Source organism: Microcaecilia unicolor, chromosome 5 (assembly GCF_901765095.1).
Source record: "Microcaecilia unicolor chromosome 5, aMicUni1.1, whole genome shotgun sequence".
Taxonomy (NCBI): Eukaryota; Metazoa; Chordata; class Amphibia; order Gymnophiona; family Siphonopidae; genus Microcaecilia; species Microcaecilia unicolor.
The window spans coordinates 150,396,448-150,408,985 of record NC_044035.1 but is presented as its reverse complement, the minus strand read 5'-3'; the positions used below and the strand labels follow the sequence as shown (position 1 = coordinate 150,408,985).

Here is a 12,538-nt window from a genome sequence, read left to right as displayed (position 1 = left end):
GATCCAGAATACATAATGCAACGGGTGAATGATGTTAGAAAATTTGCTGATGTCTTCCTCTACTTGAAAGAAGTCCCATGAACCTCAAGTTACTATATGCTATTCTCAGTGGCGTTCCTAGGGGGGGGCGGTGGGGGCGGTCCGCCCCGGGTGCACGCCGCCGGGGGGGTGCCGCGCGCACACGCCCTCCATTGTTCCATGCTTCTTCTCTGCCCCGGAATAGGTTACTTCCTGTTCCGGGGCAGAGAAGAAGCATGGAACAACAGAGGACAGGCGCACGTGGCACCCCCCCGGCGGCGTGCACCCAGCAAGGGGGGGGCGCTGCACCCGGGGGGCAGGGCGAATCGGCGATCCGCCCCGGGTGCCAGCCCCCCTAGGAACGTCACTGGCTATTCTATAACATCGGGCGCTCAAATCCCATAGTGTGTAACCCAAAAGGAGGCATGGCCATGGAAGGGGTATAGGCTGGTCAAAGGCATTCCAAAAATTTGTACGCAGTGTTATAGAATACTGGGGATTGGGCAGTAGCAAAAGAGACAGGAAGGTCCTTCCACAGCAATCTTGTTTGCCCAAATCGGGCGCCAGGAATTACACCTAGTTTTAGTAGATGTAACCTTTGTACCCACGTTTGGGCACAAGGATCGGCACTACCTGCTATTCTGTAAAGGGCGCTCAGCCCAGAGTGACCTGCATAGAATAGTGCTGAGCGACGATTTTTTTCCGGTGCCAATTTTTGAGCACCATTTACTGAATCCGGCACATAATTTACAGAATACTATAAGTTACATAAGTGCATGCATTACATCAGCTCTATGGCTATGTGCACACATGCATATGTACTCGGTTACGCTAGTACTCTATAAAAGAGAATAGGTGCCTACTTTCCTTTATAGCATATACACCATTCAGGTGCCCTCTGAGCACCTAAATATATATGCTTTGTTATAGAATTACTCACATAATTGCTGATCTCACCTGAGCACCACTCATTTTGCAACCCTTGAGTGCATATTGTATAAAAGCAGGTGCAGTGTTTTCCTGATGTTTATTTTCATGCTCATGTATATACCGAGGTGTTCTGAGCACCTCCTTGAACATATAAAACACTGTCTTAGACATTCGTTGATTGCATAATTACCCCTGTAAAGAAGAATATTGAAGAACTGCATGGTAATCATTTAAATTCAGTCTTGGTCAGTATTTTGAGGATTACATAAGAGGGCCATAATCGAACAGGGCCAGCCATCTATAAGGGCGGCCATCTCTAACGGCGGCCCCGTCAAGCGGCGTACCCTACTGTATTATCGAAACAAGATGGCCGGCCATCTTTCATTTCGATAATACAGTCGGGGCCGGCCAAATCTCAACATTTGGCCTGACCTTAGAGATGGCTGCCATTGGTTTTCGCCAATAATGGAAACTAATGGCGGCCAGCTCAAACCCAGCCAAATCCAAGGCATTTGGTCGTGGGAGGAGCCAGCATTTGTAGTGCACTGGTCCCCCTCACATGCCAGAACACCCTAGGGGGCACTGCAGTGGACTTCAGAAATTGCTCCCAGGTGCATAGCTCCCTTACCTTGCCCCCCAAATCCCCCCCCAAAACCCACTACCCACAACTGTACACCACTACCATAGCCCTTAGGGATGAAGGGGGGCACCTACATGTGGGTACAGTGGGTTTTGGGGGGAGTTTGGAGGGCTCACATTTACCAACACAAGTATAACAGGTAGGGGGGATGGGCCTGGGTCCGCCTGCCTGAAGTGCACTGCACCCACTAAAAACTGCTTCAGGGACCTGCATAGTGCTGTGATGGAGCTGGGTATGACATTTGAGGCTGGCATACAGGCTGGCAAAAAATGTTTTTTTTTTAATTTTTTGGTGGGAGGGGGTTGGTGACCATTGGGGGAGTAAGGGGAGGTCATCCCCCATACCCTCCAGTGGTCATCTGGGGCACCTTTTTGAGGCTTGTTCGTGAACAAAAAGGGACCAAGTAAAGTCAGCCAAATGCTCGTCAGGGCTGGCTTTCTTTTTTCCAATATCGGCCAAAGCCGGCCATCTCTTAACCACGCCCCCGTCCCGCCTTTGGTACACTGCTGACACACCCCCTTATACTGTCGCCAGCTCCGTGACGGAAAGCAGTTGAAGCTGGTCAAAATCAGCGTTCGATTATACTGATTTGGCCGGCTTTAGGAGAAGGCCGGCCATCTCCCGATTTGTGTCAGAATATGGCCGGCCTTCTCATTCGTAAATAAGCAGGATAGTAACCTTGGCTGCCATGCCATCACTTTTGCCAGTGTTCAGAATCATTCACCCATTCTTGACAGTGGTGAAGAAGAATTCATACATTTTGCTGAACTTCATTACCTGTAAAATTTCTTGAAACTTAAGTCTGAAGATTTCATACACTGTTGATCGGACACTGTTGTCTATTAGATTGTAAGCTCTTTGAACAGGGACTGTCTTTCTTCTATGTTTGTGCAGCGCTGTGTACGCCTTGTAGCGCTATAGAAATGCTATATAGTAGTAGTAGGAATGAGAGCTATATGTCAGGCAGAGCCGCTGAAGGAGGGGGGGGGGCAAGGGGGGCAAGATTCTCCCGGGCTCGACCTCCAAGGGGAGCCCAGCGCCTGCAGTCCAGGTGAGATCCAGAGTCTTTTCCTCCCTTCCAACTCCGCTCCCCATCCTGGTTGCATGGAGTCATTAAATGGTAGGCAGCAATGATTCAGAGACTGCTCTGCTAGCGTCTCGCTTATGCGGAAACACGAAATTACTTCACAGGAGGCAGGACACGGCAGGAAGACAGACCCATAGCCGGCAGAGCAGTCTCTCTTGATTGCTGCTACCTGCTATTCAATGACTCAAGGCAAGTAGAAGACTAGAGTAAGGGGAGGTGTGGCGGTTACAGCGGCAAGGGGGACGGGACGGTGGGAGTGGGCCCCTTAACATTGTTTGTCTCGGGCCTGGCTTTGTCTCTCGGCAGCCCTTATGTCAGGATCTAGGCAAACCGGCTAAGTTGCTGTGGAGAGACATGTAAAAACTCCTGCCCACAATCTGCCTGGCTGTAAAACCACAACTGTTAGTATCTCATTTTAATAAGCACCAAAAATAGCCTTGCATTTTTATGTAACAGCACAACAGATACCACTTCTGAAACTACTCAGAGAAGCAAAACAAAACTATGATGACATCAAGTCAGAAATAATGCCTTCTGATATTCTGCCTCAGCAGTCAGCATTTTTATAAAATTCACTGTAGTTGAAATAAATCTGAATATTCAGAACTGGTAATTGGATATTGGCCAGTGCTGAATATTCAGATTCAGTGGTGACTGGTGCTGCTAGCTAGATAATGATGATAGTCAGTCTGCCATCCTGATAAAGTTAGGACAACCTTTTTGATAACCTTATACTAGGCCTAGGGGGCATGCGATGAAACTACAGTGTAGTAAATTTAAAATAAATCGGAGAAAAATTTTCTTCACCCAACGCGTAATTAAACTCTGGAATTCGTTGCCGGAGAACGTGGTGAAGGCGGTTAGCTTGGCAGAGTTTAAAAAAGGGTTAGATGGTTTTCTAAAGGACAAGTCCATAAACCGCTACTAAATGGACTTGGGAAAAATCCACAATTCCGGGAATAACATGTACAGAATGTTTGTACGTTTGGGAAGCTTGCCAGGTGCCCTTGGCCTGGATTGGCCGCTGTCGTGGACAGGATGCTGGGCTCGATGGACCCTTGGTCTTTTCCCAGTGTGGCATTACTTATGTACTTATGAATAGCTATTTGGATAGATGACTGAATATTGTTGGCCATGTCCTTGCTTTGCCACCATGCTGCTCTGGCACTATTCGGGCAGTGCTGAGGTTTTCTCCAATGATATTCAGCGGCACGGTCCAGAAAGTGATGAGGTGGAATATCAGTGGATAGCTGTGGCTAAGGGAAATACAGTTATCTGGATGCTTCCCTATGAATTCTGGACCCATATTGTGTATCTGGATTTTCAAAAGGCGTTTGACAAGGTACCTCATGAAAGGCTACAGAGGAAACTGGAGGGTCATGGGATAGGAGGAAAAGTCCTATTGTGGATTAAAAACTGGTTGAAGGATAGGAAACAGAGAGTGGGGTTAAATGGGCAGTATTCACAATGGAGAAGGGTAGTTAGTGGGGTTCCTCAGGGGTCTGTGCTAGGACCGCTGCTTTTTAATATATTTATAAATGATTTAGAGATGGGAGTAACTAGCGAGGTAATTAAATTTGCTGATGACACAAAGTTATTCAAAGTCGTTAAATCGCGACAGGATTGTGAAAAATTACAAGAGGACCTTACGAGACTGGGAGACTGGGCGGCTAAATGGCAGATGATGTTTAATGTGAGCAAGTGCAAGGTGATGCATGTGGGAAAAAAGAACCCGAATTATAGCTACGTCATGCAAGGTTCCACGTTAGGAGTTACGGACCAAGAAAGGGATCTGGGTGTCGTCGTCGATAACACACTGAAACCTTCTGCTCAGTGTGCTGCTGCGGCTAAGAAAGCAAATAGAATGTTGGGTATTATTAGGAAAGGTATGGAAAACAGGTGTGAGGATGTTATAATGCCGTTGTATCGCTCCATGGTGCGACCGCACCTTGAGTATTGTGTTCAATTCTGGTCGCCGCATCTCAAGAAAGATATAGTAGAATTGGAAAAGGTGCAGCGAAGGGCGACTAAAATGATAGCGGGGATGGGACGACTTCCCTATGAAGAAAGACTAAGGAGGCTAGGGCTATACAGCTTGGAGAAGAGACGGCTGAGGGGAGACATGATAGAGGTATATAAAATAATGAGTGGAGTGGAACAGGTGGATGTGAAGCGTCTGTTCACGCTTTCCAAAAATACTAGGACTAGGGGGCATGCGATGAAACTACAGTGTAGTAAATTTAAAACAAATCGGAGAAAATTTTTCTTCACCCAACGTGTAATTAAACTCTGGAATTCGTTGCCTGAGAAAGTGGTGAAGGCGGTTAGCTTAGCAGAGTTTAAAAAGGGGTTGGACGGTTTCCTAAAGGACAAGTCCATAAACCGCTACTAAACGGACTTGGAAAAATCCAAAATTCCAGGAATAACATGTATAGAATGTTTGTACGTTTGGGAAGCTTGCCAGGTGCCCTTGGCCTGGATTGGCCGCTGTCGTGGACAGGATGCTGGGCTCGATGGACCCTTGGTCTTTTCCCAGTATGGCATTACTTATGTAATGTACTTTCTGTTGCAAAAGTGCATTGCTACAATCTGCATTAAATGGGGCAATTCTATAAAATAAATGTGAACATCTGCACGCCTATTAAACTAATGCCAAAAACCTGCCTAAGCTCTATTTTGCAAATACACATAGGGACTGATATTCAGACAGTAGCATTCAGAGTTTTGCTGAACGCCACCAGCGTTATGCCTGGAAATTCAATGTCAGGCCATATCCGGGCTTCGGCTTTGAATTTCCGGGTTTGCCGAGGTAGGTATGCCATAGCCAGTTAAGGGTCCCTTTTACTAAGCTACGTAGATGCCTACATGCGCCAAATATGCGCCAATCCAGTACATGTGCTGGAAAAAATATTTTTATTTCTAGCGTGCAGTGCTAACTGGGCAGTAATTGGCATTGTACACGCACTGATGATTACCACCCGGCTAACGTGTGAGACCTTACCACAAAGTGAATGGGTGGTGGTAAGGTCTCAGGCCCAAACTGGACATGCGCCAATTTTCATTTTGCCGCATGTCCATTTTCGGCCAAAAAAATGGTCTTTTTTAAGATACACTGAAAAATGGACCTGCGTGTGTCTACAACAGCACAGGCCATTTTTTTGCGCACCTTAGTAAAAGGACCCCCTAAGTGCAATATTCAGGACTTAACTAGCAATGAGATGTACTAACTGGTTAAGTGTCACTGAAAGTTAGCGGTTAGCCCTGAACAGGCGATTTAACCAGCCAAGAGCCATTTCTGTCAAATCACTTTGACTATTGACCCCATGTATCTTACCTAGCACGTATTTTACAGGAGGTATATGTACACAAAGGTGGAGTCTGAGTGGGGCATTTGACTTATAGAATACTAGTAAAAAAGGCCCGTTTCTGACACAAATGAAACGGGCGCTAGCAAGGTTTTCCTCGGCTCCCCTGCAGCCACCCATGTCCAGTGACCCTCCTCTCCCCCTGCGCCCACTCCAGCCACCCATGTCCAGTGACCCCCTGCCCCCCTGCAGCCACCCATGTCCAGCAACCCTCCTCTCTCCCCTGCCCCTCCTCCAGCCTCCCATGTCCAGCGACCTTCCTCTGGACATGGATCAGCTGTGAGGCATGTTTTTCTCCCCCTGGGTTCTGAAGTTGACATCATAATGGCTACAGTGATGTCAGCCTGATCTACGGAGCCTAGCAGACCAACTCGGAATGAGCCACAGTCCCAGGCAAGTCAGAACGTTGGAGGTAAGAATTATTATATAGGATGCGTCATAATGGGTCTAGTGACATCAGATAGGGCTTCGGAGCCCATCTGTGAAGAGAGTTACGGACACAGGCAGGCAGACGCATAGAATGTTGGAGGTGAGAATTATTATATAGGATTGTAAGTATCTCCAGTAGTTAGGGGTACACACTCATACCAGCTCTATGGATGACATAAGTGCTCATACCTAAGTGCATACACATGTATATACCCAGTTACGCTGGCACCTATAAAGGAAAGTAGATGACTATTTTCCTTATACATAAGTACCACCATACTGGGAAAAGACCAAGGGTCCATCAAGCCCATCATCCTGTCTCTGACAGTGGCCAATCCAGGCCTCAAGAACCTGGCAAAAATCCCAAAACAAAACAAAAATGTAAATTAATAATGTTCAATGGACTTTTCCTTCAGGAATCTGTCCAAACCCCCTTTAAACTCAGCAAGGCCAACTGCTGTCACTACATTCTCCGGCAACGAGTTCCAGAATCTAACTACGCGCTGAGTAAAGAAACACTTTCTACTTTTTAAAATAGGTGCCACATAGGCAGCCTCTGTGTGCCTAAATTGATACCATGACGGAGCAATGTAAGCCACATTGATCCTGCAAATGTACGGGAAAATGTGGGATACAAATGCAATAAATAAATATGGGAACACTGCTGTTTGGCTATTCCTCTCCTGCATTACTGCGGTTCTGCTCAGCTGTTTCCAATCAACATCGGCGAACTGAGTGAGAGAGGCTCTGATGCACTCAGAGCAACAATGGATGACATCAGACACCTGAGATAAAAGCAGCACCGGTTCCTAAGGCATTGTGCCTCAGGTGTAGAGCCAACAGGGCCTGCCCTGCCCCTTTGTGCATCCTTTCACGTGCAACTGAGCTGTTGGCACCTGTTGTGATTATGGCTGGTCCGAGCTCCCTTTGTATCATGACTCCTAACAAAGTTCAATCTATGCTGTAGATTAAGTGTTTTTTGCTTGTTTTTCTTTTAACTGGAGGTGATCTATCCTCCTTCTTTCTTTAGTCATTCCACATTTGCTCCACATATACAATATGACTCTCTCTTTTAAAAAGGGGTAACTTTTCTCTTAATTGTGCTGACCGTATGTAGCAGGAATTCCAATTGTGACTGGTAGCAGACAGCATAGGAGAACACATTCTTATAAGGTAAGCTCTGACCTTAAGACCAGTAATCGTTTTAATTTGATTAAGATTATTTCTGTTTATGATACTGTTAGAACCTTTACCCCTATCCCTTGTGGTTACATTAAGTCTTGCTTGGCTATCAATATGACTGAAATTCTTAGAGATATGTTGGAAGATGGTCAATTTGGCGTCTTGTTTTTGACCGAGACATGGTTTCCTCTTCAGGAGGATCCCTGATTACTATCACTATGTCCTCCAGGATAAAAAAAAATTATGAATTTATCTAGACTGAATTGATAGGGTGGAGGTCTTGCTATTTTATACAAATCATTTTATAATGTGAAGCTTTTAGATTCCATTAGTTCTCCATCTCTTGAATTACTAGTCAGTGAGATTAATGATAATTCATTTGATGGTGCACTATGCTGTGTGTTATGTTCTATCCCTTCGGGAAAATGGTCTGATGCAAAAGATAGATTTTGAGAGATTCTTGCTAAATATTCAGGGGCCCTTTTTATTAAAGGGTTGCCTCGCAGCAACCCGGAACTATCACCGGCTCAATGTGGCCTGTGGCGGTAGTTCCGCCTCGAGAACGCCCCATTTCCAGTGCAATGAAAAATTTTTACCATGGCACTAAACTGGCATAATTAGACAGTGCCATGCACTGTCCGGTTACAGCAGAAGCCCTTACCGCCACCTCAGTGGGTGATGGTAAGTGCTCCCTGCTGCATGGCCATGCAGTAAGAGTACTCTTATCGTATGGCCAAGATTTTAGGGGCTTTTTACCTGCTGCAGGAAAAAGGGCCCTGGCGCATGGGAAAATTGGTCCCTGCTGTTACCACAGGGCTCTTTTTCCCGTAGTTGGTAAAAGCTCTGTGAGCTATGATTCCAGGCAACTGGAACGAATGCCAATCACACTTCATGGACTTCATATCAAACACCTGTGTTGCCCACCCCAACATACTAGTACTGGGAGACATCAACCTCCACCTAAAAGACTCAAACTCTACCAATGTATGCGAATGCAAGGAATTCCTCCATCAATGGGACCTCAAATGCCCACAGACTCAGGCAACCCATATCAAAGGGCACACACTAGACCTTATCTCCCACAAACTATCCTCAGACCAGAATCTAATAATATCAGAGATCAAATGGACAAACACACCTTGGTCAGACCACTATAAACTAAACCTATCACTAATATGGAGAAAAAAGGGCTCACACCATCCAAAAGAACGCACAATTTACAGCACAAGAGGGCAAATAGATCCGGAAACATTCTGGCAACAGATGTACAACAATGAATGGACAGCACAAACGGACTCCACACACTCTCTCTCAGACTGGGATATAAGATGTAAAAACGTACTAGATGAAATAGCACGCTTACATACAAGAACCTCACAGAGGCACAACGTGATACCATGGTACAATGAAGAACTGAAAAAAACTAAAAAAACTCAATCCAGGAAACTCGATTGAGAATTCAGTTTAAATTAGGTATTACCACCTTCATAATTCTTACAGGGGAAATTCCAGACTATATGTTGAATCTATTATCCTTGTTACAAGGGTTCTCTATTAGATACAATACTCATAATCTTTTTCAACTAAGATTTCCAATGTATAAGAATTTAATATCAATTAAACATCTCACATTGTCTATTCAATATCAGTTAGCTTCTATTGTTTGAGGTCTTGTACTCATTATCTTCCATTTAGAAACCATTTAAAAGCTCTTTTATTCTGTAAGGCAGGTTTATCCTCTGCTTAGTACATGTTACTAGTTTGTTTTAATTATTTGTAGCTCCTTGAACTTCCGGTGACGTCATGACCTCGAGGGGTTGAAGGAAAAAGATCTCTCCGGCTTCAATCCCCCCTCCGCACGATCAGCTCACAAACCGCGACTTAAAATTGAATTTCGCCGCAGCCTGAAACGCTGGAGCGGCCGGCAGTGAACTTTTTAAATTACTGGCGGCGCGATGGCAGCTAAAATCAGCATAAAGATAAGCTCCGTGGTAGAGGAGCAGAAGACAAGATGGCGCCGCCCGCAAGCCCGCCGGGCCTGACAGTATCATCGGCCTGGATCGCCGAAATAACGTCAGAAATGTCCTCAGTGTTAGAGGATATGTTGGATCGCCGGCTCTCCCCCATAAATACTAACCTGGAAAAGGTAAAAGAACAGCTCACGGATCTCTCTCGAGACTGTGCAGGTTTTCAAGCACGTGTGAGTGAAATTGAGGACAGAGTAACGGAGGTGGAGACAGTACAGGAGATAACTCAAAAAAAGCTGCAGGCGATGGAGGAAAAGATTGAAGACCGGGAAAACAGGTCCAGGAGAAATAATATCCGTGTGGTGGGCCTGCCAGAAACGATACCCGAACGGGGCTTGGAGGTTTTTTTGGCACGCTGGTTTACTAATGAACTACAATTCCCAGAAGCCTCGGGGCCAATACAGATAGAACGGGCTCACCGCATAGGGATGAAAATGACTGGTACTAATAAACCAAGAGTGGTAATTCTGCGATTTTTGAACTATGCGCAAAAACAAGAGGTGATGCAGCTGCTTAGAACCGGAAAAGCATTGGAGTATGATGGAATCCCAGTAAGATGCTTCCAAGATTATTCAGCAGGGGTAGCAGCACGAAGGCGACAGTTTTCGGAGGTTTGCTCAACGCTATTCCAAGAGAAAATAAGATTTGCACTACAATACCCTGCCAAACTGCGGATTACGCATAATGGCATCACCAAGACATATGAGACGGCAGGGGCGGCTAAAGAATTTTTGCAGCAGATGGGAACAACATCTTCAGATGCAAGCTGAATAGAATAAAGAAGCGAACACTCTGAGAGCAGTGAGTACTGTTATAAGGAGGGGTCAGAGGAAACCTGACTGGTCAATATATGACAATACAGCAAACTCCCAGCCAAGTACAAAGATGGACCAATTACTGTTGCAGAAAGGCTTGGCAAGATGGCTGCAGTTGGAAGGTTAAGGTTTTATGGTTTGTGAGTTAGACTTTCCCTTTGAGTTTTCTTGCTGTTGAATAAGACACTGTATAGAAGACATGGCCAATGGGTGAAACGGTTCGAACCCCTGGTAAGAGGGGTGAGACCCTGTAAGTGTCTGACCAGCTTGACAATGAAAGTTACGTTTAATGTAACACTGTTTAATGCGGAGGGGGGAGGGAGAGACGTAAGGAAGTCGTGGTCCTAATTGGTGGACCTGAGAATAAGGGGAACAGGATTTGGGGGGGGGGAGGGGCGGGAGGAGGGGGTGGGGGGAGGGAGGAGGGATGCAAGCAGGGTACAAGCACTAAATAGAAAGGATGTAAAAGAAAGTAATGCAGGCTTCTGGGGGGTTCTGTCTCCCAGAGCTGTCAAGGGAAGGCGGTTTGGCAATGGGAGACGGGCTCTGATGGAAGCGTGGGCAGAACATAATAGTGAAGCTGATAAAGGGGAGATGCAAGTTAGGGGGGGGGCAGAGGCTGGGATGTCCCCCTCGATTACAAAAGTGGACATCTATAGATATAGTCATACACTTTCAAATCCAAGAATAGTAAGAATAATAACATGGAATGTAGGCGGAGTTAATTCGCCAATAAAACGCTCTAAGATTTTACAACAATTAAACAGGCAAAAAGCAGACATAGCACTTTTACAGGAGACGCATCTGAACCAGATTGAACATGCCAAGCTCAGCACCTGGTGGGTTGGGGATTGTATAGCAGCAAATGCACAAGGCAAAAAGGGAGGAGTAGCGATACTAATTAGAAAAGGCACAGCCTCTATAATTAATCCACTTCTGATTGATACTGAAGGCCGCTATGTTATATTGGAAGTGGTAGTTGGGCGACAGAGGCTGCTAATCTGTAATGTTTATGCTCCAAATAGATATGATCGGAAGTTTTATCAAACTTTGATTAATTTTCTGCTCAGGCAACCACACGCACCTATAGTGATGGGGGGCGATTTTAATGCAGCTTGGGACCCCTCTCTGGACAGATCAGCTCCGGAGACTGCCTCTTCATGTTATAATAATATAGGCCTCTTGCAATTGAGCCAGATGTTGGGCCTGGTTGATGTGTGGCAGGTGCTGCACCCAGGTGAGAAAGACTACACACATCTATCACGGGCCCACTCAACTCAGTCGAGAATTGACTATATTCTGACATCGCGCCAGATGTTTGGGGAAGTGACAACAGCGGAGATAGGACCATATATGGTGTCGGACCATGCCTGGGTTAAGATAGAATGGATACCAAGCAGTACGACCCAACAGGAACATAAATGGCAATTTCCCCTGGAGTTTAGCTCAGATCCAGTGCTCAAAGGCCGATTACAAGCTAGCTGGGCGGAGTACAGCACTCATAATCAAGAGCATATAGAGGATCCAGTTTTGTTTTGGGAAGCGGCTAAGGCGGTTCTCAGAGGCGAAGTTATAAGTCACACACACTTTGTGAGGAAGGCACGAGACAGAAAGATCTTGCGTTTAAGTAACCAACTTTGTAAGGCACGGAAGAGATATGGGGAGACACATGCGATGGGTGATAAACAACAAGTGTTAGAGCTTCAAACCGCCTTAAATGAACTTTTGCAAGAGAGGGCACATAAGTCACAGCTTTACTATCGATATATGCTTTATAAACATGGTAATAAAACAGGCAAGTTGATGTCAAAAATAATTACCCCCCCGGGGAGGGACTAAGAACATTCTGGCACTGAGACAAAGGGGGGGAGGGCTTCACACATCAGACAAAGCAATCTGTGAGACTTTTCGGACCTTTTATCAAGGGCTGTACGCTTCCCCAGAGGAAGACGGCCTATTAAATCAGATGTACTTAGAAAATTTAGTTTTACCAAAGCTCACAATACAAGAGTTGGACAGTCTTAACCAATTAATCACTGAGGACG

General features: G+C 45.7%; 1 protein-coding gene across 1 annotated transcript in view; it reads right to left on the bottom strand.

Annotated features, from left to right (window-relative positions):
- The window catches only part of CDH23 (cadherin related 23), a 1,475,307-nt gene that overhangs the window by 441,176 nt on the left and 1,021,593 nt on the right, over positions 1 to 12,538 (bottom strand). The window contains exon 31 of the mRNA XM_030204991.1: positions 6,989 to 6,991. Within this exon, the coding sequence (XP_030060851.1) occupies positions 6,989 to 6,991 (3 nt within the window). The remainder of the gene's footprint in view (positions 1 to 6,988; positions 6,992 to 12,538) is intronic.